Source organism: Uranotaenia lowii, chromosome 2 (assembly GCF_029784155.1).
Source record: "Uranotaenia lowii strain MFRU-FL chromosome 2, ASM2978415v1, whole genome shotgun sequence".
Lineage (NCBI taxonomy): Eukaryota > Metazoa > Arthropoda > Insecta > Diptera > Culicidae > Uranotaenia > Uranotaenia lowii.
The window spans coordinates 141753564-141781450 of record NC_073692.1 but is presented as its reverse complement, the minus strand read 5'-3'; the positions used below and the strand labels follow the sequence as shown (position 1 = coordinate 141781450).

The following is a 27887-nucleotide window of genomic DNA, read 5'->3' as shown; positions in this document are numbered from 1 at the left end:
TATCTCAAAAACGCGGTAATTTTAAAAATTAAAAAAATTAGGTCGGAGAGTCCTTTTTACAAGCAACAAAATGCTATCAAAACTTTGTATGTCCGATAACTAGGAAATGAGCTATCAGCAAAAGAAATTGTTCCATTTCTTAATGAACTAAGCTTTAATCACGAAAAGCTTTTTGGAAGCCTAAAATACGATTTAAAATCTGCTGATGAGTTTTGATGAACCATTTTATTTAAATTTTTTTTATCTTAACTTTTGTTGAGTAATTCCTAGGTTTTGAACAAATTTGCCCGGATATTGTCTGGATTTTCGGTTGACAATATTGAAATCAAATTCCCGAATTTTGGCAGGTTTAAAGATAAAAAAAAAAGCCCGAATAGGTGCTGAAAAAATTCTGGCAACCTTACCTATTAGGCTTAGCGAGCTTTGACCTAACCTCCTTCACCCTAACGACCTTCGTTTGGATGTCTCTAACTTGAAAGTCTTCGGGAGAAATGTTTGTCTTAATTAAAACCTTAAGATAAACTATATTGAACAGAAATCGGCGGATATTGAAAACAAGATATTTGAGAAAAAAAATGTTTGGAACCATCGATTTTTCCGATAGTCAGAAAAATTGGACCACATTAATGCGAAACACCAATTCAAAGTGCTTTAACAAAAAGACGATGTAATAAAATTTAAAATGTTAGGCAATGCGGTGTGTTCAGTTCAGGTATCATATTAAATTTTACAAATAAGTTTTAATTAATATTTCACATAACAATTCAGAAATAAAAAAAATCTCACTGTGATTTCAGGTATAGATTTTGAATAAATAAATTAGAATAAATATTCAATTTTTTCGATTTTTAAAACAACTTTGTGTTTCATTATTAATCATTAATTATTTTCATCATATATTATCCCGAATTTTGTTATCAAGCTTACATTTGTTTGCCATTCGAAATTCGCAAATGCATACGACATTTCCGAAACACCGGAAATGTTTATCCCCGTTATCATCCGATAATGTTACTGAATGGCCTTTCGCTTGTTGGTGGGTAAAGAAAACGCCCTAGACACCCATCGGAGATATCGGCGCCGCGCAGCAAGAACACTGCCATCTGATTTTGACATTTAGTTTTTCCGGCGCACTTTTTCGTGGGAAGGACGGTGACCGTCTTACTAACTTGGTAGGGTACCGACTGATTGTGCGGATGAGAGGCAAATAGCGCAAGCAAATGGCAAATGGAAGACAACCGAAAATAAACAGAGATATACGACATCTAAGAAACTGCTGCCAGTCAAAACATTTCACGCTGCCACTGACTGGGCTGGCATGAGCCAACCGACCAGCAAAATCGTAACAACATTCTGCTCGGCAAAGGCCTGGTGGTAGGACGATTTCTTTTCTACATTTAGAGGCCCTGCCATATCACATACGTACGTACATATGTGGGTGAGGTTTGGTTTTTGGGGTTTTCAGCTCCAAAATCAGACCATTTTTGACTGGAAGTGGCAAGCCGAAGTGCGGTTATAGATTTTTTCACTCATTATAATTGCGCCAGAATGGTGCAAATGTGAGCTCAGTGCCAGTGACGTAGGGTTTCCCTTGCTTCAAACTCTTCGTCTTGTTTCGTCGTTACGTTTGTTGCGGACCGTGTCGTTCTTCAAAGTATGGTGTTTTCCCACTGCTGTTAAGCTTTCGAGAGCTGATCTGGTGGTGTGTTAGGTGTAGTGTGTATGTTAAATTTGACTGATAGTGAACCGGACAACAACATCGAGCAGCATTCGCAATGACTGCGAATCTCACTAGTGACAAGGAGCCCAAGATGTCCAGATTGCTGAAGCTAGCGCAGAAGTTCAACTGTTTTTATTTAAATGGTAAGTCTTTAGAATCCAGAAGAATGACAAACAATTTCGTTCGGATTTCATCTACAATGTCTGCACTCTCGGAGACTTTCAGTCAGACCGGAGCCTATTGCATAAAATCGATAGCGATGTAGGTTCGCAAACCAAAATGTGTGATGAAAATATCAGTTTGCTAGTGCGAATTGTGCTGTGAATTTTTATGCTCCAACATACGTTTTGAACTTTTTCCTTTGATATTTTTCGAAGGAAAATAATAAAAAATCACCAAAAAGTCAAAACCGAATCCTTCGCCAAATCAAAACAACCATCTAGAAACCGAGGCATAACCATAACAACCTCGCAAATCAACCAGCAAAAGTACGGAGATCTTAAATAAAAACAAGAAAGTGAAAGTGTGTGTCATAATGCTAGCAACAGCAGATCCATCTACGATCGTTTAATGGTTTGTTTCGGCATTTGCCTGTCGGGATCATTGGCTATTATATCGAAATTAAGCGAATTGCCGGGAATACTGCCCCGTAAACATCGTCGCCGACCAAACAAATGGCAAAATCGGATTTCAAACGTAAGAAGGGCAGGTGGAAGTGAAGGAAGAACTGTGCCGAGCTACTTTTACTTGCTGCTTGCTACTCGTTAGCTACCCACCAATCCTATCCATGTTGGTACCACCTGCAGGCCTTGAACCCGTTGCTCCCACCACCCCGATGATATTGCTTTGCTGTGGTACACTTAGTTTCAGTACGTGTTCTATCGGCGACGCGAGTGACGTTAAACAGAGTGTTTCAAATATGAAGAGAGGATCGACACGCGAATAGGTTTGGTATTTGTTGAAGTTTCTTTGTGGATTTTATAAAGTGATTTGTTCTTTCGTGTTTCCTAATACCTCTAAAGAAATAGTTAGATTTTACATTGCTCTAAAAATACTGAAGGAAGTGTGAAAGCATTATCTACTTGAAGAAGACCGTTTGTCAACCTTTAAAGGCGTCTGGAATCCCTAAATTTTGCAGGAACTCGATATAAAATAACTACATATATTGTTTCCTCAGACTAACCGGTCAAAATGACAGATCAACACTTAAATAACCTAGGTTAAAGTTGGTCCTAGAAATTCACAGCAACAACTTGACAACCACTGAAAAGATTTTCCTAAATTGGGTCTTGTTGAACTAGTTGAAGTGTCTGTTCCTAAACAAAGCACGACTGAAGTTTTTATCAATTTACGAGATTCTTTGTGATAAATTTTGATTTTGTGAACGAAAAAAACCAAGAATGGATAACAATGTTTTCCGTGAAAAAAAAAAGGAAATCGTCTGCTGGGCGATAATGAACCTCATTTTCTACCCGGCACCATTTTTGATGACATTAATCGATTTTGATAAAACTTGACCAGGTACTAGATCAAACATTTTTACATCTTTGGACCAAATTTCAAGATTTTTCAATGAAAATTGTCAAATATACAGCAAATTTAGTGAAGGAATTCCAAGTTTTCCTTTTTTACGGTAATAGCTGTATCTTTGTTTCCAGTCATTGTAATGGCTTCAAATTTTGTAGAGCGTTAATTGGATAGTTGAACTAGATTGTGTGAAAATTTCATGAAAAAATATCAAACGAGAGAGAAATTGCAGCTTTTCAAATTTTGAAGACACTGCGCAGCTTCACACGATTTCATACTTTTTTTAACGCAACAGTATTTTGTGGTCATGATCTCAATTTCAGCTTTCTTGGACACCAAGGGAATTGTTTTAAGCACAGTCTTCATTCCGAAGCATGTTTTTCTTATATTTTTTTAGACTTCAAATAACGGAAAACTGAAGTGTTGTAGGTGAATTATGTCTGAAAAACATATTTAAGTTACATTATGAGGTTTCCAAAACTATAAATTGTATAAAAATCGATTAGAAAACCAGAGAGATATATTGGCTTTCGTCAGGAGTGTCAAATTGACACTACAGAGACTGTAATGGGTAAAAATTTCTGGGACGGATCGGTTAATCGGTCTGGGACGGTTAATCACAAAAAATATCAAAACGCGCCAGCAGAAACCGACGTTTGGTTGGCCGGGCTGATAAATTAAAGTATAATCATTTGAGAGAGCTCGTATTGTGTTGTGATAGTTCGTTCAACTACGTGCTATTTGTTGTTAGAGAACCATGACCGTAGGAACGTGGAAGAGGGTGTTTGGGGGTAAAAGCGAGGATTGCTACTCTACACTAAAAATTTTAAAATCTATATCAAATTTTAAAAATTGAGTAAGGTTGTTCAAGCGTAACATACTTGTTTTAAAACTGTTACGAAAACCTTGACAACTGATCCTAGGTTCAGAATTCTGCTTCAATTTCTCAAAATTTTCTCACTTGTTGACTGAAATTCAGTTCTTAATATCAAATTTAAAATGAGATTACAATTATTTTGGAGGTTCTGATCCATATTACCAAAATCATAGCTGAATTTCTATTGTTATATTTCGGACTCTGTATCATGTTCAGAATTCTTGATTTTCAGTTAGAATCATCATCAGAAAATAGTAATGAAAAGTTGTTTTGAAATTTTGGTTCAAATTCATTTAAAATTTGATTCATTTTCAAATCATGAATCTTATTTTCATGAAATCATAAATCATCAAATTTATTTTCAATATTAAGACAACCCGCTTAACAAAATAAATGCTTGGAATGCTTGAAAGAATGCTTGGATTCCAAGCATTCTTCAAGCATTCCGCCTATTGAATTCAAGCATGAAATGGCCCAACCGATTCTACTTGAAATGGTTTTCCCGGTTCAGAGTGACAGCCCTCGTTGACAGCTGTCAGGGTTTGATAGTATTTGTATGTTCGGTTCGTGTTTATGTGTGAGTGCGTTAAAAATTTAATGCATATGTGTGCGTGATTGCTGGAGTAGGTATGGCTAGGGTGTTTCGAATATTGAAATATTTAAATTTAGATTAAATTAATTTTTATTAAAATAAACTTTTTATTCATATTAATACATTTCACACTTTGCACAATTCTTATTACTTAATGGCAGCAATTGCAAGGACAGCGTCCTCGACATTCGAACTTGTAAAACATCGGAATGCAATTCTCATCCTCGCAATTCGCAATTCGAGCAGCCTTGACTGTGATTAGATGATCTGGAATCTGGTAATCAAAATCTGGAAATAAGTGAAAAAAATCCTCATTTCAAAACTTTCAGCAAAAGAAACTCCAGCTGAACTCGGTAGGTATTGTAGGAAATAAAATGAGATGAAATGTCTGTTGATGAAATTCTTACCATAGTTGATGATCCGATGCTCAAAAAATTGCCAGTTGCCTTTTCCTTTAGTCGCTCATGGATGCCGATTGCACCAGATCTTACTGGCGAAAGTTTTATATTCTTCTGCTGGAATGAAGAAAACGTTAATTACTTATGAACCAATAGGCAATAAATCAAAAACTTACCATTTCACGAAGCTGCAGCTAACAAAGGTGGAAACATAATGGCCGTTGAAAAAAACAGATTTTATCCAGGCCTACTTGGAGCACTAATACTTACAAGCAAAAAGTCGTTAAAACAACCAATGTAATTTTTTTCGTAAATATACACAAGATTGCAATTGTATATGTGCAATCGGTGCAATCAGCTGACTAGACTGATGCACGTTTAAGGTTAAAGCTCTAAATTTATGGCATTGAACGCAGCCCTACGCGTTCGCTCAAGGTTTTAAAAGGGCCTGGGGGAATATTTAATTTTCCGAGCAAAGTTAGAAAACATCTTGAATTATTATTTCATATTCAGAATAGAAAATTCTTGACATTAATTCGAATGAAGAATTCAAACATAATTAAGCTTCAAAATGTCGATTCAAAGTAAAAAAATCAATACCAGATTCATCATTTCAAATTTGTTTGTTATTTTAGATTCATTTATCGGATTCAGAATAAATAATTGAAATAGTGAGTTCAGATTGAACCCCAAGATATCAGAATTTGAATCCATGATTGAAGGTTCCTGAAGTAAATATCAGTTCTTGGCTAGTTCAAACTATATTTAAAATTCTGATCTGGCAGTTAGTTTAAAGAATCGCGTTTTTGTACCATTCTGGATATAATATTGAAATTAGGAAACAGATACATAAATAACTCTTTTTTCAAATATAAGGTTTAGATTTAAGATTCAGAATTAACTTTCTAAATTGATATTCAAATTCATCTCTTAAATAAATTTAACAACCAAGATAAATATATCAAAAAAAAAATAATAATAATAATAAATAAATAAATAAATAAATAAATAAATATATCAAAAAAATATTTCGTTGGGGAAACAAGTCGCAGAAAACCACAAACTAGCTGAATTCAAATTTAAATTTTTTCATTCAATGGCATAATTCAGTTTAAAATTTCAAACAAAAACAAGATTTTGAGTTTATTTTTCAAGTTTCGTTTAATAAAAAACAAAATATGGACATGATTTTTTTTAAAACGAACACAAACACACAGGATCTCAATGAAACATGATGTTTCCTCGAAGAGATTCCTTTTTTCTTAACTCTAAGCGTACATCTTTCGAGGATTTGATGGCTAGCATCTTAGAAATGCTAAAACCACTAACCCACCGAAAGTGTACTATGTATGCCGTGACCAGGATTCGATCTCATACCCCCTGGCTTAGAAGACTTGAAGGCTATCCTCTACGCCACGGGCGGCGGCGGATTGTACTTACTTTATTTTAAAAAAAACTGACATGTGATTTTAACGTAGACAATCTGCAGGGAATAACATATTTTCTTAATGTACATTATTTATTGCCCTTTTTCTCGAAAGCCAATTTATAAAATAAAATTTTCAGTTTGGATCAACTCAACAAGCATTTGATTTCAACCGCAAAATTAATTTTTTTTTTTTACCTTTGAAAACTTGATTTATTTTTATCAATGGTTAAAATTTTTGCATTTGCTCAAGAGTTGGGTGGGTTTAGTTTATTTTATTCCACCTTTATTTTTTCTTTAAAGAAATTTAAGATTTGCTCACAACGAACGTATTTGATGCTCAAATAAAATGAGCTAAATCAACCCGATTCTTGAATAATTTCAAATATTTTTACCATCTTTGAAAGTAATTTCAAAGATTTGAGCGTATATTTTCAAAAGTTTTATACGAAAGACTATTAGTGTGAAATACTTAATAATTAAAAAAAAATTAATTCATGCATTGTTTGAGAAAAAGTATCATATAAAAATCAGTCGGAAACCCCACCCCCCTCCCCCCCCCATGAGGCGGTTCTTTCTACAACCCTGTAGAAAACTACCCATCTTTGTTTAGCGCTCACTGGTTACTCTGTCCGCTTCCCACCCCCTCATAGCTTTCGGCATGTGCGTTTTTTTTTTGTAAATTGAAAAAGTTTCTACAAATTTTCGCAAACAAAAGTCATCTTTATATAAGGTACACCGGGGCAAGTGTAAACACTCTGAAAACAAACTTTTCTCTGTTACAAAAACAAATTTAAAAAAACATTTATTTTTCTAGAAATTGTTGTTTAGGCCCCAAAAAAACAATCTAACATATATAAACCAAACCTTCTTTTAATTTTTCACAAAAACACTGCACTGTTAGATTACATACGAATTCAAGACTAGACATGTACAGTGTGTTTTTTTTGCTTATTTTGGCTACAAAAAAGGGCATTCAAATTCCAATTTTCGTTGAAAGGTGCGTGTTAAGGACTGATATTCAAGTAAAAGTAGAAAATATATGATAAATTCTTAGTACACCCTGAAAGTTGTGCAAATAATATTCACTGTTGTCAACCTACACTGCTTGGCAAGTGCAAACGCACTTTTCAGCCATGTAACATCAGCCATTTCAGAAAATTCATCTCCAAAATGGTTCAGAATGATATTAGAATGGTCAAAAGGGATATCCAAAGTATTGTATCTGAAGCGGATATTCAAAATTTTGTAATGCCTTGGTAGATGAAGGTCTTTTGCTTAAAACAGGAGTCAGCAAAAATGGAGTCCCAAAAACTAATTAATATAGCAGGAAAACAGCAAATATATCAATAAAAATTGATAAAACATACCGGAACATGTATTTAATTCATTTTAGGATCGATACACTGACGCATCTGTGAATTAGTTTGGAAAAAGTACTTAGATTTTTCTTTTCACATAAGTAACATTGCATTTTACCAAAATTTTTTTCATTTTTCACTTTCAACGAGAATTTGTTAAGAACTATTTTAGTGATGCAACGAACGATAATTGATAATTTTTGAAGATATACATAATTCTCTAGGACATGTGAAAGTTGAACTATGATGAAATGCGTTTGCACTTGCCCCGGTGTACCTTATTTGCATTCCTTGAAACTTTTTTTTATGGCTATATTTATTCTGTAGGGGTTTTTCTGAAGATTCCAAAAAAAATATAATCGTCCATAGGAAATGCAAACTTAATTGTCAGATTTTTAACATTTTTCAAATTATGTTTACTTTTAAACTATGATTAAAAAAAAACATTAAACTCAATCAAAAGATATTTTTTGTTTGAAGACAAGGTTAGACAAGGTAGTTTGTTTTTCTTCCCCTCTGATCAGTTATTTTCTGAGTTACTATCGGTAACCATCAAAGAATCATCATTCGATTCTAATGAAAACATCGCGCGTAGACGGCGTCGAATTCTTCGACATCTACTCGACTCGCTGACGATCATGCTTCGCCGCGAACGCTTCATGAAGAAAAAATATTTAATTCTTGAAACGCAAGAGATTCTTAAAAACCGAATTTATGCCAATATTTGCTTATTTTCCCCTCAAGGTGTATTCATTATTTTATTCAATATCGTCTTAGTCTTTATCCCAGGAATTGATCCCTAGTAGCATTCTTCCTTAAAGGTCTGATTTTGGGCATGAATCCACAGCATCGTCATCAACTCGCGCCGAATCAACTCGCAAACGAATTCATTCAGTAGCGAAGCAAATGATTGCTGGAGTATACAATGACTGAAAATCGGGAGGAGAAAATCAACAAGGAACGCTAGGCAACACAAACAGAACGAAAATTCATAGTACATGTTTATCAAATATGGGCAGCATGGTTCACTAAGACGGCGTTCTTATGTTGTATGTTTTGATTCGTTCGCGAGTCAATGCTCAACAGCGTCGTTACTGTGGTTGCGTCGGTAACGATTGGAAATTTTGAAGCAAACGAAGCGAATATCAGTAAGCCTGTTGGAAGATGAAAACTGAAAATAAACCATTGCAATTGACTATATATTGTATTTCTACGCCATATGGGCAGGTTGAAAAAGTACATTATACATTTAATAAAAACAGTCGCTCTACAATTGATGTTTAGTTCAAAATACTGCAGTTTAAAAATAAATTGTAGGATTTATAAAAATCATGAGACTCAGGCAATCCATCGGTGTAAAGTTGTAAAGTTTGAATACATTGTTTTGCAATATCTTCAACAAAAACACAATTTATATAATTTTTAACTGATATATTAATCAATAGAGGTTTATAGAAAAATGTTCTCAAAATATTTTCATTTTTTTCCAAACAAAATGTTTACGAGTTGTGTTAGTGTTGATCCCTCCGCTCTCTTGCTATGGACCTTATGATAGCAATGAAACTTTTGAAACTATTTTTCTATGCCTAAAACATAATGAAAGAACAAACAATGTGACCAAAAGTCAACAATCTGTTATACTTACTGATTTGATTCGTTTTAAGTGATGGTTGAGCTTGTTAATTAGTGATTAAGTCTCTCTTAACTTAAATAAAACAAATATTTTCTACGCTCTAGAAAAATCCTTCAAACATATTCATCTCCATTATCTCTACGATAAAATTTTTTTGGCACAGATATGATCGACATAAAAAGGGATCATGTCACCCAGACAACAGTGTCCTATTGTTTAAAAAAATTGGGAAAAATTTAGTCTGAGATAATTTGAGTCGTATTTTTTCGAATCATTTAATACAAACATCTCCTAACATAAAGTTGAAAGATTGCCTGGTTTTATCCGGGATTACCCGGAAATTTAATACAAAATTTGTCCGGCCCGGTCCGATTGCCCGGATTTATTTGAAAAAAGCCCGGATTTTGCTCGGTTTGATTCACTGCCAAATCAAGCAAAAAAAAATACAAATTGTGTTGTAAAATCTTTTTTTGTTCATGCCGAAATATCTCGAGCAAGTTTTATAAAAATAATCAAGAAAGATTTCTTAGAAGCCGAAAATACGATTTAAAATCTGTCGATGAGATTTAATGAAAAAAATAATTCTTTTTTCATTTTTTTTTTCTTTATTTGTTAAGTAATTTCTGGGTATTGACTAAATTTTCCCGGACATTGACCACGGTTTTGGTCGTCAATTTTGAAATCTAATGGCCGCGTTTAGCCAGGTCATTATATAAAATTGAAAGGATTTGCTCGACCGGCTGAAAAAAACGAGGCAACCTTATCCTAACAGTTACTTCAAACACAGTTCATGAAAAATAAATGGCATTGAAGAAATAATTAAGAAACCTTGGTTTGAAATTTTGGATTTTTTTTAAATTTCCTGATCACTTATACAAATGAAAACACTCGCATAAAGAAGGTTAAGTACTTTTCAAGTTAATAGTACAAATATGCAGATATGCTCAGCATCGCTAACGAAGTTAGCGGCGCTTATTAATATTAAATCGCTAACTCAGCTAAAGCGAGACCACTAATTCGCGCCCGATGATCGATGACATAGTGCACGCGATGGAATGCAAATTAATGCAGCGAACCACATTTAATGGAAATGTATGTGAATCGGTCAAATCCACACACTGCATCCGCTTTTGTTATGTTATCGGCCTAAATAATAGTTTCCAAAACTATAAATTTTGTAAAAATCGGTTGGAAAATAAGAGAGATATATTGGTTTTAGACAGAAGTGTCGAATTGACACTCCAGGGACTGTAACGGGTAAAAATTCCAGGGACGGATGAGGGTTTATTGTTCCTTGATGTACCAAAATACTTCCAAGTTTTTGAGGAATTGTTCCTTCATCAATAACTTTACGTTAAGGCTCGTATCACGGCCTACTATGGACTTATTTGAAATTTCTTCTGGTTTCAGAAAACCAAATTTGCAAAATAATTCATCCATCTGCACAGAAGTTGAAGCTTTTGCTATAACAAACTGTCTCACAATCCGATAGCCTCGTTGCGCGCTTCCCTATTATTAATGATCAAATGAGTTCAAATTTGGCATGATGCCTCCTGGCGGATCAAGAAAGGGTCCAAGGTTTAGATTCAAAGACACATCCGGCTTGAAATAAGGCTCTGTTTGGCAAGTCAGTTGCCTCCTGAGCCGATGTCCGTAAGTTCGAGCCCAAGAATAAACATCGAACAAGTTGGTACCGGATAAATTTTTCAATACTATTTCTGTTCGCCAACTGCAACGTGCATATAAAGTCCCGAATGACACAAAGATGTTAAAACGACTATAATCGAAACAAAAAAAAAGATACTTCCATTTCTTCACTATCCTACCCTATACCGAAGACTCCATTAACTTCATCGGTTTTCTAAGTAAATCTAAGAAGATTGGTAAAGTCGTGTTGACCAGTGTAACGGCGTGTTCGTAAACTGATTTGTTTGGGTGATGCATCGATTTGTTTGGTAGATGTCAAATCACCTTCCAATGCTTTTGCATACAGTTTGTTTAATTTACGAACGCCAGCATCGATAGAAAAAATCACTTCGATAGAACAAATCAATTTACGAACACGCCGTAATTCGTTTTAAAGATTATCACGAGAAAGCATTTGATTATCTGCGGCAATTTTTTATTATGTTTCTTTTTATGATTTCAAAATTTTGTATTACAAACAAATATACATAAAGTCTGCTTCATTTAATATTGGAACAAATTCTTTTGCTCATTGTGGCGCTCCTAGTGAACGGATTTGGAAACTTTTTTCACCCACGTGTCGGGAAATTCATTACCTTTCACCATGTATTTATGTCATAACACCAAACGATAGCATTTTGTAAACAACCGCCATGGAAGCCGAACGGAGAGATCAAATTGTGCACAGTTTTCTTGAAAATCCATTGTTGTCGGCATCGAAGCTAGCTAAACAGCTTAAAATGCCCAGAAATACCGTATGGCGTGTTATCAAGCAGTACAAGGAAACATTGACGACGGCTCGGAAGCCGCATTCGAAGCGCCGGAGTGGAACTGTCGACCGGAAACTGCGTGGGAAAGTCATCAAGGCCGTCAAGAGGAATCCCAATCCTTCAGACCGCGATTTGGCCAATAAGTTCCAGGCCGCTCACAGTACGGTGCGACGAATTCGTCTCCGGGAAGGAATAAGGTCATTCCGAGCCAGCAAACAACCAAATCGGACGCTGAAGAAGATCAATGTGGCCAGAATCCGTGCTCGAAAGCTGTACGACCAAGTGCTGACCAAGTTCGACGGATGTAAAGTCTGCTTCATTTAATATTGGAACACAAACAATTGCGTGTAGTTCAGTCATTTATTAACGAATTCATAATTTGTTTTTCATACAAATGTAGCATTTTCTTTACTCTTTCATAAAAAAAAAATTAAAAAAAATTATTCATTGCTGTTTCGAAGAAATTCTCGTACTCGTACTCGTAAGAAAACTGTGCACAATTTGATCTCTCCGTTCGGCTTCCATGGCGGTTGTTTACAAAATGCTATCGTTTGGTGTTATGACATAAATACATGGTGAAAGGTAATGAATTTCCCGACACGTGGGTGAAAAAAGTTTCCAAATCCGTCCACTAGGAGCGCCACAATGAGCAAAAGAATTTGTTCCAATATTAAATGAAGCAGACTTTATGTTCAAAAGTGCCAAAGCATTGTTTTTGTTAACAAAACTATCAGGGAGTGTCAACACTAGTCAGTACGACCTTACGACGATGCTCGAAACACTCTTCTAGACTGTAATCAACATTTTCATCTTTCATATCAGTTGCTCATGATCACTGAGAGTGAGCAGTGTTGACAAACTTGGTGAAAAAATAACAAGTATTGTATAACTAGTTTGGACGACTAATCACCGTTTCAGCCTTCAAAGTAGTTTGGATTGGACATTAGCGAATTAACCACTTCAATTGTCCCCGTGCAAGCTAACGTATCATTTGTTACAATTCACTGAGAAGTTTCAAGAGTTATTTTAAAAGTATTCTAACTTCATTATTTTCCTTCGTACAATCACCCCAATTGTTGATAAAGGGTCGTTATTTATCCCGGAAGCAGCAGATTGTGGTTGTCATCGTTAAAATTTTTAAGAACATTGAATTTAATCGATGAAAAATTTCATGAATGAAACACATGAATGAATACAAGCTACAAATGCTCTGTAAATTGAGAAGTTTTCACTACGTGATTTGTTTGTTCGAAGAAAGTAGTAAACAAAGTAGTAAATAATTCATTTGTTTGGTTGAAACATGACGCCAAAGTCCAAACAATCCGCTACGCTCTCGGTTCGCCAACATACGAGACACAGTGTACCTATACGGCCCAAAGTCACCGGATTTATTAGCGTGAGTCCGAAAATCCGTTTCACTACCCCATACACCAGCGATTTATTTTGCGAGTTTTATTTATTTTTAGCCAAATTGTTTATTTATGATAGGATCTATGACATTCTCGGCGCATTAAGTGTACGAAAAAGAACAACGACCGAAAACAGCGCTTTTGCCTCTGTGTTTTTGTTGTTAAAGAAAATTCGACCGGTGTGGCGTCCCGCGCCTCATTTGACTTTGGACCAAACTCTTCTCGAATCGGGAAATCTGCGGGAATCAAAATGTTTGTCGAAAGCGGAAACGGAAAATCGCATCATTGAAAGTTACGTTTCTGCTGAGAGCAGCCGCTTACAGAATTGTTTGTTTCATTTGGTGGTTGCCCTAAATATCGATCGGTGTTATTCGATGAAATAGCTTTCACGACGCCCCATAAATGTCTTATCATGATTTTATCAATTTTGGTCTTTCAGAAATCGAACGGTTCGTTTCATGCGTTGCTTTTTACGCCACCCACAATAGCCAGTTAATGGTTGCGGTTGAGAGTACTCACTACTTAAACGTATGCATCAGTCAAAAAAAAACTGATATGACTCTGCTTTAGGAAAAACAATAACAAAATATATATTTTTGCTTTTGAAATTTCAGGAAAACATTTTTAAAATTTTCGGATTCTTTCATCACGTAAAATCAATTAATTTTAATCCGAAGAAGCCGTATAGATTTCTCAATCATTCACACATAGATACAGTCAGAAGTCTAATTCTTATTTTTTCTACTTTCTCTATCGTTCCACGACAGGTCTCATTAAGGGTGATTGTCGTCCATTTGTGGTCGACGGGCAGCAGGTTGGGCTAGTTAGCCAAAATGTACTGGAGCAATTACTTAGGTATCCGGAGGTGTTTTGCATCAGGGATGCGGAACTCGGAAAGCAGGTAAATCAGAAATCATCGACGAATCCATATCCATTAAATATATAGACATACACATGAGTTTTTTTTTATTGAATCATATTATCATAAATGAAGCTTTGCTTAGCTATGTAGCTCGTAACTACGTTTCTTATAATGTAGGAGGTATAATTTTTTTTTATGTTTTTTAACGAACATGATTTGAACCGAGCCTTCTATTCTTTTTTGTCTTGGCCGATTTTTTTTTATTTTCATATAGGCAATTACCTGCCGTTTGGTTATGGTACTCATCACGAGATTATGGTTTGCCAAAACATTTAATTGGCTGCTCACTAGGTTTGTTAATGACAAATCAGATAGAATCAAGCGGGAAATGAGTAAACAAAAGACATTTCTATCTTGTTTTTTTTCTCGCCTTATTGAAGCTGATGAACCAACAACCGTTCGGTTCACCTTTATTTCCACTATGCTTGTTATACCAAGCAAATTGCATGCCTCAATCCGTTTTCGTATTTTTTCCTCAGAAAAAATACATTTTTTTCCCATTTGACGCCCTTGTAAAATCGTCAATTGTGATATTAAAATAGTACGTAGACCTAAAGAATATATAAATATTACTAGCTGACCCGGTAAACTTCGTCTTACCATGTTTAACTTGGCGTCTCGCTTTCGTGAACATGTCCTAGTTTTTTTTACATATTCTTCTTGTCACGCTTAATTCTATCGGAATCAAACCTAAAAATTTGAACTCAATTCTACGGGTCTTTACATAGATTATCAAAACATTACCCTCAATCAATCTTACATGCATCTTACAGGAAAATTTTTAATCTACTTTTCTTTGATTCGGATGCTTTGAATATTGCCGAATGGTGTCAGGTAGCAGCTTTTTGTTCATTTTTTTTCACCCTTGGAAGCAGTGATAATTAAATAATATCCATATTTTTATCAAAACCATGTCAAAAAAAAGTTCACCGTTTTATTATTTATTTCAGCAAAAAATGCTAATTATATTCCTTTGAACATTTACCCAATTAATAAAAAAAACGATCGGTTTTGAAAGGAGGAAAAAATATGCTTTATTTTTTTTGTATTCAACCAAATTACAGCAATTTTATTTGCATTTTTATCCTAATGGACATATCTGCCAATTTAAACCATTGTTTTTTTTAACATTCAAACTGAAAAGGTTATTTAATTTTTAAAAACCGAAAACGCTTATCTGTTGAGGCTACAATGATTCCATAAGTTCATTCGTTTTTTCTGGAAGTTTTCATGTAAATATACCTCTAAACCTTTAAAAACATATAAGTGTCTTTCGGCTATCATCACAGTTCAACTTTCATATTCTTTCAAAAAGAAATATTTAAGTAAAGGTACATTTGTCCCATTTACTGATGCAAGTGAAAATACAGTGCTCTTTTTCAGATGCGTCAGCGTAAAGACTTTGAAATAAATTTAATACTTTTTTCTGTTTGTCTATTTTATCAACTTTCATTGATATATCTGCAGTTTTTTTCAGAATAAAATAATGCTTGGTACTTCAACTTCGGTGAACACTGTTTTACCATAAGACCTCCATTTACATAGACATTTAATAATTTTGAATATCCGCTTCAGATTTAACATTCAGCATACCTTTTCTGATCATTTTGGAGAAATAATTCTTAAAAGGTATATGTTTCATGACTAAAAGGCGCGTTGCCACCGTTGGTTTCACCGTGTGAAATGACAGGAGTTAATATCATTTTCGACACTTTCAGGTCATAATAAAAACTTATCAAAAAAAATTCTGCTTCTGCTATCAAAAAAAATAATGCTTCTGGAATAATAATCACAGACAAACTTTTCAACAAAAAAGCGGATCTAAAGTCTCTTCTATGTAGCCAAAATATGTTAAACATAAACACACTTTCATGATAAGTACGTACTTGAATACTGTGTAAACAAATAGGAACCTGTAAACAGTTTTTCGGTGTATGATTTAAAAAAAAAGTTGAGTTTATTTAGTCAGATTGTTTAATTGGGCTCAACGGTTTATAGATGAAGAAATAATGTGAACATGTATATATGAATAACGTATAAATTTTTTGTAAATGTTGAACGTTTGCACTTGCTCTAGTGTATTTTTTAACTGAAAATTCTTTCATTTTGATTGATAACTTTCACTTATGCTTGCAGAAAATCAAAAAGTTCTTTGCATTAGGCCTTAAAATAAACATCAATCCTATATAATCCTTTTTAAAGGACAGACTCTTGTTCAGCTCATATGTCTGTTCATCTTCAATAGATTTTGTTGTTGTTCTGTAAATTTAAAGGCACCCGAAACATTTTCAGTTAAACACATTTGTATATGTTCGAAAAATGTTTCTAGGGGTATTGGATTATAAAATTGTATGTAAATCTTCCCACTTTCTTTTTTTCAAATGTCCGCAAAGAGTCATACCATAATTTTATATGCATCAGTACTAAGTTCATATTTTTCAGACAACAATTTCTGCTGAACTTAAAATAGTTTTTTTTTAAATCGTTGAAATGGTATTGATTTGATTGGCAAAATATCAAACTGGGCGTCATTCATTACTATGTGCTGTACAAATGATCTAGGAATCAAGAAGAAAAAAAAACACATCAAGGCTTCATATCGCTACCACATGCATTGAAATTATGCTTGGTTTAGAAATGCGCGCCCAAATATTTCAACTAATCAGTGTGCTATGCCATCGTTACCATCCTCTCTCGACGTTTGCTTGCGACGCCTTGGACGACCATGGAGACGAAAAACAAATCGCCCGGCGCCCGAAGTAAAGAAAATCTCCAAAAATGGATGTCATGACTTTAATTTCATTCAAAAAAACTACAAATTTAATTATTACGGACAATTGATGCGACTTTCTGTTATTTTTGTTCGATATAAACCGATTCGCATGCCTACAGAATATTCTAAAAATAATTTCATTTCAATCGTTTGGGTAATTTCGGAGGAGTAGTACTACAAACACCGTTACAAGAGAATTTTATATAATAGATGTAGATACTTTTCCTATCTCGTTACACAGCTGCATGTTACCAAGCACGCGGGTCAAATTCTCCGGTGAGCTATGGGAACGTTGGTCGTTGTTTTATTTTGTCTAAAGAATTTCAACAATAGAAAAACCGCGGAATCCGCCAACGTTAAACCCGAACACTTGAGGAATTGTTTATTTCGAGATAAACCAAACACTTGAGGAGTACTGCATTAAGTCACCGGAGGCATTCCTAATTCCAAGTGTGAATTCCGCGGAGTTACCATTAGTGAAGGTGAATTTTCCAGAGGATTAGTTGCAAGATATCTGAACAACCTTTCAAAAAGGGGATTCAAAAGTCCCAATTTTAAAGGTAAACTACGTGTATTCTAAAGATTAGAGATGTGCCAAATAGTGGTATTCGGCCAACGGCCAAATACCGAATATTGAACTTTTTTCAACTATTCGGCCAAACAAATATTCGTTCGAATATTGAACTTTAATGAAAAAAAAACAAAAGTCGTTATTTCATTTTCCTTCTATTTCGTCCATTTTAATACCCCTCATGTTTTTGAGTCGATTATTTTCTACCAGATGATATTACATATTACCACATGATGTAGTACAATATCTTTTTCAAGTAGGGGTCTATCTGATTTTCAAAATGTCACCAATAACTGGAAAAACATCAGAAGACTTGTTTCTTAGGGCGTTTATCAAAAAGATCGATTCCTTTTAAATTTGGGACAAAACATGTCGAAACAGGTGCTAAGCAATTTGAAATTGCTTATTAGATAAAGGTCGAATTTGAGCAAGATATCTTCACAATAGTTGTTAAAAACAATGATGATCTATAATCTTAATCATACAATACTTTCTACCCCACGTATCCACACGGTCGGGACATTCAAGACAATTTTTGTAAAAAAAGAGCAAATCTGTACAAAATTTAGGCATTATTCTTAAACATAGGAGAGAAAAAAGAAAATTACTTGAAATTCAAAGTTTTCATTGAATCACAGCAGTAGTGTTTTTTTTATTTGATTAAGCAAATAGTCTGAATAAACCCGGGCAAATTTCGGGAAGTTTTAAACAATATCTGGGCATCCCGGTCAGAAGAAAAAACATATCTAGAATTCCTAATTGGATTCATGGGCAAGCCTAGATATATCAAGAAAATATGGAATGAACGAATATCAAAGCATAATGCGATACTTGTCAGCATTCTTTTGTACGATGTCTCCCACTATTCTTTTCCATTTAAGAAGTTTATGTCAAAAAAAAAAACGAAATCATAATCAATACTTTTAATATCTGAATGGTTTCAAAATAAAGCAAATTTTTAATGATACTGAACCAGGGTAAAACATGTAAAAATACCAAAATCACACATACAGTGCCAGCTAAAAGTTTGGGTTCACCCGATAAAAACCATGCAAATTTTTATCGTTCATATCTCAACCGTCTTAGGACATATTGCAAATCTTCTGATCTCAGTTGAAAGATAATGAGCAATAGCTATTTTGGAGGTATTTTGTCTAGAAATAATGTTTTAGTTTTGTACCTTAAACTTAACCTAAAGTTGGAATATTTTCAAAAAATCGCACTAAATATTCAAAGCCGATCATCTCGGGATAGGGTGGAAAAAATTTCAAAATTTGATATGCCTTAGAATCCTTATTCTTTACTTCTCAAAACACAATTAAAAAATTTGTGCAAAAATTTAAGAATGTACTTTTAATCAATAAAATAGACACTTAAGTTATCGTCCAAAAGTTTGGGATCACCCCTTAGCATGGTGTATCGACCAAAAGTTTGGCATCATTCTTTAAAAAACAGGCAAATTCATCTCATTCATATCCTTCTCATCTAACATCGTATTGCAGATCTGAAGGGTTCATTTGAAAGCTCAGGAATTGTTGTTTTTTCATAAATTCATTCAAAAATTATATTTAAAAGTTATAATCATAAAAAAAAATCGGAATCATAAGTGTGAATCCTCATAAAACAATTAATTTCAGGTAATTTTTTTATGATTATCATCTTGAAATATAATTTTTGAATGAATTTATGAAAAAACAACAATTGCTAAGCACTCTTCTTTTCTAGAAAAGTACGTATTTTTTTAAATAAACTGTCTTGATGATTAGTTTCATACTTCCTATAGTATTAATTTTTCAGCAAAAGATAATAAGCTCTTATGATCGTCAAATCATCTTGATCTATAATGTACGCAAGCAAGGCTACATGATGTACAGATTGTTCCTCAATTTTCACAGTCATTATTTTTTTTTATTTTTCACTATAATTAATTTTTAAACGCCTTTTTACTTATACTTGTTGACTCGGGGCGAACAGAGCAATATTTATCGGGGCACGATGAGCATTTTCTGCCGAAGACACTAGCAGCGAATTCAACTCGATAAAGTCAACTGAATTAAAGAGCTACAGTTTGACTAGTTTGCATCTGACGATTAAGCCTATTGGTAAGTTGTAGGAAAGGCAATCAAAAGAATCGAATTCGATTCCTGGTCGAGGTAATGTTTTTTTTTTTTCATTTACCAATTATGATCGATTATTTTGATTGATGCATTATACGGCTAGTAGCATCATCCGCCAAGCACAGCATCAGGGACATAATGCAGGAGTGTGTGTAAATTGTTCGTATTCTACAAACAGACATAGGAAAATATTTTGTTATTGCTTTGATGGATGGGTCTACGACAGTGGTCGGCAACCTTTTGAGTCGGAAGAGCCAAAAATTTAAAATATCAAATTTTCAGAGTTAAAAAGAGCCACATTTTAGATTTATTGTTGTTCTTTTCAACAAACAAAAATTTTTGTGAACTTGTTTTCATCTCTAATCGACTTTATATTTTTGAACTTATTTCGGAATTTATAAGAATTTTTCATGATTGAACTTTTAAAGCGATATAAATTTGAAAAATAATGAGGAGAAAAAAAAGTGGACAGTAAGCTTCACATAAGCTCAGAAATTTCACGCAAAACGATAGATTAATTGATAATTCCCTGAGGATGATGCCAATCGGCATCGAAACGTAGGATCAATAAAAAAATCGTATCAAGAAAATAAAGACTGATATGCCGAAAAACTTTTACATTAAATCATCTCATAACTTCTCATAATTCTCATAGTTTTCTTCTAACTCTTGGATATTTCTTTTAATTTTGTTTCTGATATGGATTCTCTTCTGTATCGTTAACCCTTCTAAGATGGTTTGATTTCTTACCAATTTTTATGCGGTTGGCAAATATTGAGTCAAGAAAATTTCAAACCACATAAAGCTTAAATGAACATTTTGCATCATTATAAATAAACAAATTTAAACATATCTACATAAGCAGACCATTTATAATTTTTATTATTTAAGCTATTATATATTATTTATTATTTATTATTATATATTATTTATTATTTAAGCTTTTATAATAACTAAGTAAAGGGAAACAAAATTTCTTGAAATTATCAAGTTTTTTTATGACATTCCCCAGATATAGCTAATCCTTTCCAAAATCCAGAATCATGGGGTTAAATTCAACTTAAATTTATGTAGCCAAAAATTTCAATCTTCAAAAATTGTGTTCCTGACAACTGGTACAATATTCAAAATTCATGACATCAAGCGAACGTGTCTTCAGAATTTTATGCAAATTCCAAAACCTTATTTTATGTGACATGTGATTCTTTAGTATTGTGCATATAATGGAATGAAAAATGAAATTCAATACATTGAATATTATTCATCATTGCTTGCCAAAGCTTTGATTGCAGGGAAAAAAAACTGTGGTTTGACCAGTTCAAATCTGTAATAATGTGATTTTATAGCCTGCATAGAAAAATTCGATACACATAATAAAGAACAGTACATTTCAACTGCCAAAATCAGTTCAAAAATTTATAAAAATAAATCAACGATGATTAACTCATAATCAAAATGAAAAAAAATATGTCCGTTAATTAAAGTTCGTTCAAAATTTGTGTGCTTTTGGTTAATATTGGCTGCAGGAAATTTTAAATGTGTTCAAAGACTCAAAGGTTCACATTTTCTTAAATAAACAAATACAATTTAGTTGTTAAAAAATGCTTCGGGGTTTGAAGGTCAATTTAGCATGTGATTAAGTTTTCAAATAGATTTTAAGAATTGAAATTTTCATTCCTTCTCAATGCTGATTCAAGTTTGAAAAGTTGTCAAAATTTAGTTTGTTATTCTCAATTCTTAGTTTGGGATTTTTGTATTTGAAATTCCTGCATCTAGGGTGATTTGCCAATCGTTGTCCCCTAACCCATTGTTGCACAGCATGACTTAAATTGTCAATATTTCAACTGTTTTTCAACTTTTCCTCAAAAATAATACTGAATCATGTAATTCGGAATGTTTTCTGATGATATGAGGCTTTTGTGATATTTTCTGCTGGTAAGTGTGTATCTTACGACAGTTTTAATTTTCTTGTTTTTTTCGCGCGGTTTTTGTGCTAATTGTTAACAAAAACCTTAACATTCCTTCTACGGCAAATAAGGTTTTACGTCAGAACAAAACATTTTTCGTTTTAGTTTTCTATACGAAACGTTTGTTAGACAATTTTAACACCATGATTTTGAAAAAAAAAAATATGATCCATACTTAACCAGAAAATATTTTGGATCGTGCAACAATTGGTCCACTAAATCTTCTCCTGCCCCATTATTGTACATAATTCCGCTGCAAAATTTGTTTGGAAATTTCAAATTTATAAATTCGTATACCTCCAATAACTTTGCATAGTGGTTTTAACAGCTGAAAATAGCAATAAAAATTTTAGAAGCGATTGCTTAAGTCCTGAATTATAACAACGTGTTTTGAATAAGTAAGGAGGCTTGTACGGAAAAAACCAAATTTTCATTAAAAAACCATCAGAGATGTACTGAAAGTTCAAAAAACATAATTTTGTATTTTAAAATATTTCTTGGTTCTTGCAATACATTGCATGTGAACAAAAACTAAACCTAACTTGTACCCCAAAAATGAAATTCGTTGTCAAACAAAAAATTCTAAATAGGTAAATATTTTTTAATTTTAGTGTTTTGACAGTTAATTGGAAAGTTGGTTAACCGGATGAAAATGAGAATCGCATTATACTGCTTTGCATATCCAATAAGTGTGATGATTTAAACCTTTCGCAAAAATATGTCATGAAATTATTGAAAGCTCCTGAAAGCAAATCCTTCAATTTTACAATACTTTTCAATGGAATACTATTCTTTATTTCGAAATGGTTATAACTTTTTTCATGAAATACTTTGCTTCTTCTCATTCTGGCAAACAATTTATATTGAGAATGGGCAAAATCAATAATTTAAAACAAGATTTATTTCAAACTTATTTGAATTTCTTGTATATGCGAAAAGTTCTTCTTGCAAACCAATTGTCATACAAAATTGAACACGTTCATTGACTACATGCAACTAAAACAACTCGAACTGTCTATTGATATGACATGTTTTTTTTATAAATAAGTGGATATTTAAGTTTAACAAGTAATTTTAGTAAATTCTGTGCTTGAATTAATTATTTTCCACTCAGAATTTTCACATTTTTTGCACTCAATGTTGATTTTTAATAATTAATTCAATAATTAAAAGACACTTTATATATCCATAACTCCATCCATAACTCGTTGAAAAAACTTATGTATGTATGAATGTTTCGCAATTTGCATTATCTGAAAAGTGTCAAAGTCAACTCAACTGCGTTGGCTTTGAGCGACTACTAATTATCAGATTTAAAAGCTGTTCTGAAAAAATCTGTTTCTCTTATTTCGTGACGACAAATCTAAAAGAATTTTATTCCATGTCAACAGCGATATTGTTCTTAATATTGTCAGAATATTGTACAGGAGGAAAACTACGACCCTTAATCCCAAAAACTAGAAGTCGAAGGTTGGAAGACCCGAAATATTACTTATCTGACGTGCAATTTTCTCAGAAATTCGAATCTGCTGTCGAGTTGCCGTCACTGGAGACATCTATGTGAAGCTTTATTTGGTCCTTATTATCCAGAAAAATAAACAATCATAGCTTTGTTAAATTTGATTTGATCCAAAGCAGTTTTTCAGCCGGAAAACTCTTGGGCAGCATTTCTATAGGATGTGATTGTTTCCTGAAGATTCATGAAATGCTACAGAGGTTACATTAATTACAAATAAACCCACTTATATGAAAAAGATATTTAAATAAATTAACTTTTCGAAAAAAAAATTCTTATACAAAATTGTATATCAAAAGCATAAATAAGTCCAACGATCTGATACTTTGGGCGTGGTTGTGTCAATTTTCAAGTTTTAAATTGAGATTCATTTATGTAAAAACCGATCGACTTCCAAATGAGTCCTAAAACATTTGTTTAATAAAATCGCATCTTCTTCACAGGGGTAAAAGGGGGCAAAACAGATCACGTTTTTTAATCTTTTCACCTGTTTATAGCCACTTAAAAATTAAACAGTAAATACTTTCAGTTTATTCTATGGGATTTAAAAGGCTTAAAATTTTATGTTGGTATGACATATAAAGGAGAAGGCTCAACACTGGGCAAATTAGGTAAAATAACACTCCACTCAAATGGCTTCGGGTAAATTAAGAGTTCGATTAGAGTTTCTGAGAAAACTTCACGTGTGATAAATGCTATTCCAGACACTCAAACCGGCGGCTTTGTGTTTTTTTGGGGCTGAATTGGAGACGCAATTATCGCAATCGCAATACGCAGTGAACTAAAGATACTAAAGAACTTATACTGTCTCAAAAGGGGTTCTCATTATGCCTCTATAGTGACCGATTTTCAGCTTCCGACAAAAAATTTTAAAATGTATTTTTAAACGTTTTTATCTACTTTTTCAAATTCTAGCCAGTTATGAAATAGACTTTTTTAGTGCCCGAACACGAAACAAGGTTGTAACTCACAAATAAAAGCTGTTTTCTATGGTTAAACAAGGTTATGTAAAAATTTTTACTGGTTGTACTGGTATGAATTCTCCACACTCTCCTTTTTCCAAAGTGGGCAGGGCTTATGAACTACCATAAAAACATTGTAGCTAAATAACGTTACATGCATCCAACTGCTTGATTAATTCCCCCCTTTTCCCTCCAGAACTGCTTGGAGGAATTAGGCGTTGTTAAAACGTTCTTAAGCTATAGAATAAAATTAATTTCAGGTAAGTTTTCAGATTGTGTAAAAAAAATATTCCAATTGAAAGGATGGAGGGGTCTCAAATAATCATGTAAAGCTTGCTTGATTTAGAATTGGTACAAACTTTTGCCTGTATTGTGGCGCTCCTGGTGGACTGATTTGGAAGTGTTTGGCACCCACGTGTCGGGAATTTTGTCAGCTCCACGTATGTATTTTTGACTGTACTGTACTGACGACGATTTGGAAGCCTCAAGCCAATCGTCGGAGTGGAACTGTCGATCAGAAACTGCGTGGTAAGATTTTGAAGACGATTAAGACGAATTCCAATCTGTCCGTGATTTGGCCAGAATATCCGGTGCTGCCCATAGTCCCGTGAGGAGAATTCGACTCCGGGAAGGAATCAAGTTGTATCGAGTTGGCAAACAGCCAAATTGGATAATAAAACAGAATAGTGTAGCCAAAATCCGTGCTCGGAAGCTATCCGACCAGGTGCTGACCAAGTTCGACGGATGTCTTCTGATGGACGATGAAACCTATGTCAAGGCTGACTTCGGTCAAATCCCAGGTCAAAAATTTTACTTGGCAACGGCTCGGGGGAATGTTCCAGCCAAATTTAAATATGTTTTGCCGACAAATTTACAAGAAAGTTTATGATTTGGCAGGGCATTTGCAGCTAAGGCAAAAAAAAAACAAAAGTTTTCGTTCCAATTAAGACAATGGCGTCGGAGCTATACCAAAAAGAGTGTCTCCAAAAATGAATTTCGCCGTTCATTCGATCCCATGACCATTCCGTGATGTTTTGGCTGTCATTACAGCAAAAACGTTCAAGAATGGTATGCAGAGAAAAAGGTCCAGTTTGTTCCGAAAAACCTCAACCCACCCAACTGCCCCCAGTTCTGCCTTTTTGAGAAATACTGGGCAATCATGAAGAGGAGACTCAAGACAAAGTCACAAATTTTGACCGTATCACCCTTTAAATGGATTTCTGTTTGTTTCATAAAAACTTAGAAAATACAGCAAAAGTAGACATTTCACGAGTTCTACCAAATTTTTCAATGAAAGAAGAAGAGTTTTGGATTGATTGAAGAAGAAAGTGAATAAATATCCGACGTTTTTTTTTAAATGTTTGAAGTAGAAAATCGCTTAACCGGGCGATAGATGGTAATTTGATGGTACCTATTTCAAGTTGAAACTTTGATCTCAAGTTAATTTAATAAACAAATGACTATAGCTAAAATAGGTACAATGTTTTCCAGCAAACCTTTTTTGGTTCGAAGAATGCTTTGTTTAAGTCATTAATTAAGTAACTGAAATTCTTAAAAAAGAATATATTTCTCTACGCACGATATACAACGATTCTTAAAAAAAATGTTGTTCACCAATTTCAGGCTCAAAACATCGTAGAGCTGAACCCGGCCTTCCGTGATTATACCGAGCGATCGCAACAGGTAGATCGGGTACTTAAGGATCTTCGGGCCCAGGATCTGTTCGTGGCTTTGCGGGGGTGGCGCAACGAGTGCTATGACGTCAAGAGCAGCACCGAGTCGTTGCTGAAAATGGACCGATCGGCCACCTGTTTGTTCGGGGTACGCAATTATGGCGTCGAGATCAACGGGTACGTCCGACATCAGACCAAGGGTTTATGCATTTGGCTGCAACAGCGCTCGGATACCAAACAAACCTGGCCGGGCAAGTGGGACAACATGGTCAGCGGAGGGCTCTCGGTCGGATTCGGCATTCACGAAACGGCCGTCAAGGAAGCTGCCGAGGAAGCGTCCGTTCCGCCGGATCTCATCAAGAACCTGGTTTCGGCCGGGTGTGTTTCGTTCTTTTTCGAGAGCGAGCGGGGTCTGTTCCCGAATACGGAGTACGTGTTCGATTTGGAACTACCGGAAGACTTCGAGCCCGAGAACAGCGATGGCGAGGTTCAGAACTTTCAACTATTGCCGGTGAAAGAGTGCCTGGAAAAAGTATTTGCGCCGGATTTCAAAACAACGAGCTGCCCGGTGATAATAGATTTCATGATTCGACATGGAGTAATCACACCAGAAAACGGTGAGTTGTTTTGAATTATTTGGAAGTTTAACCAGATTTTACAAAATCTTTTTTCCCTTCGCAGAAATAAACCTAACTCAAATAGTGGAACTGTTGCACGTTCCCCTGCAATCACTCTATTCGTACCGGGCAACGAAAGTTAATGGTCTCAATAACGGAAATGGCGTTAAAAATGGACAAATCTAGAGCCTGTCCTACTAGAAAAGCAACAGGTCCCACACATATCTGGGCCAACTTGAAAAAAATGGTGATAATTTAACAATTTCGCATCGCAGCGCATACGCGAAATAAATTGAACGAATGCAGGTAGGTTAATTAAATTGTATTTTTCAATCTGTGCTATATAACCGTAGTTGTTCCAAGTTTTTGCATCTTTATATAAGTTTAGATTGAGGCAAGAAACTTGACCGTTTGCTATAGTACAATCCCATTATTTTAGTTCGACGTTAGGTAATTCTCTCAAAATTATGCCAATTTTAATCATTAGACGAAATAAAGAAACGAATATAACAGCTACTATATACTATTTTCAAATACTGCTGAAAATGACTGGAAAAAAACATATATGCTGTGCTTAAACAAAGAACGAGAAACAAGATTGAAAAGAGAGGGTTTTCTTTTTCAAAAGGGCTTAGAGCTCGTTGCTATATATACACAAACACACACCCAACACACACACACACCCTATATATAATTAATAATGTCTGTTCCAATCTTAACATCAAGTATATAACAGTGTTAACAAACTATGTCACAATCGTTCGTGCAAATCACAACTACGCGTACTTCGTCATTGCATAGGCTATTATAATTTATGATTATTTCCAATGTATTTGCACTAAGTCATAATTTTCCAAACAGATAATCAAACTATTTATTTTATTTATAATGTGAACCACCCCGCAAACGAATCTTTTCCAAGAGAAGATGATATTTTCTGTTTCCTATTCCTGTCGAAATAAGTTTATCGTTTTCCAACTGCGTGTACTAGTTTTTTTTAATGAATTCGTTTCATGACAGGTCATGTAAATACAACGGGTATCTAATTTTAACAAGATAATTTAATTTCGAAATGAAAAAAAAAAGTAGTATCCATTATTGGCGAGAGATATAAAACGTAATAGAATTAAATCAGGACACTTTAGTTTACAGTTACTTTTTCAGTTATATAAACATTTTTCTAGTTGTCAAAACTTCAGAAAGTAAACATTATAAAAGTAATTGGAAAACTGTCTTAATCTATCTCAAACCACCCGTTGTACACATGATTTGAAAAAAAAATGGTTATCCGAATCAGATGGCGAAATTAGATGATGCATATTGAACACGAATTGAATTTTCTGAAAATAAAACAGTTATGCTCGAAATTG

At 34.1% G+C, this 27887-nt stretch overlaps 1 protein-coding gene and 1 long non-coding RNA gene across 2 annotated transcripts; one reads left to right on the top strand and one right to left on the bottom strand.

The window, feature by feature from the left end:
* The first annotated feature begins 1304 nt into the window (after positions 1-1304).
* Positions 1305-27884, top strand: LOC129747986 (uncharacterized). Its single transcript, XM_055742436.1, has 4 exons — positions 1305-1863; positions 14167-14300; positions 25851-26517; positions 26582-27884. The coding sequence occupies exons 1-4, from the start codon at positions 1776-1778 to the stop codon at positions 26701-26703; spliced, it is 1011 nt and encodes a 336-aa protein (XP_055598411.1). The 5' UTR covers positions 1305-1775; the 3' UTR covers positions 26704-27884.
* Positions 4789-5304, bottom strand: LOC129747987 (uncharacterized). The gene is made up of 2 exons (XR_008737616.1): positions 5124-5304; positions 4789-5004 (listed from the first exon to the last, which is right to left on the bottom strand). It is a non-coding gene; the product is annotated as an uncharacterized LOC129747987 (long non-coding RNA).
* Positions 27885-27887: the final 3 nt, after the last annotated feature.

Coding starts and splice junctions, on each gene's coding strand:
- LOC129747986 (XM_055742436.1), top strand. CDS start 1,776: ATGACTGCGAATCTCACTAGTGACAAGGAGCCCAAGATGTCCAGATTG. Junction 14,301..25,850: donor ATGCGGAACTCGGAAAGCAG/GTAAATCAGAAA, acceptor CACCAATTTCAG/GCTCAAAACATCGTAGAGCT. Junction 26,518..26,581: donor AGTAATCACACCAGAAAACG/GTGAGTTGTTTT, acceptor TTCCCTTCGCAG/AAATAAACCTAACTCAAATA.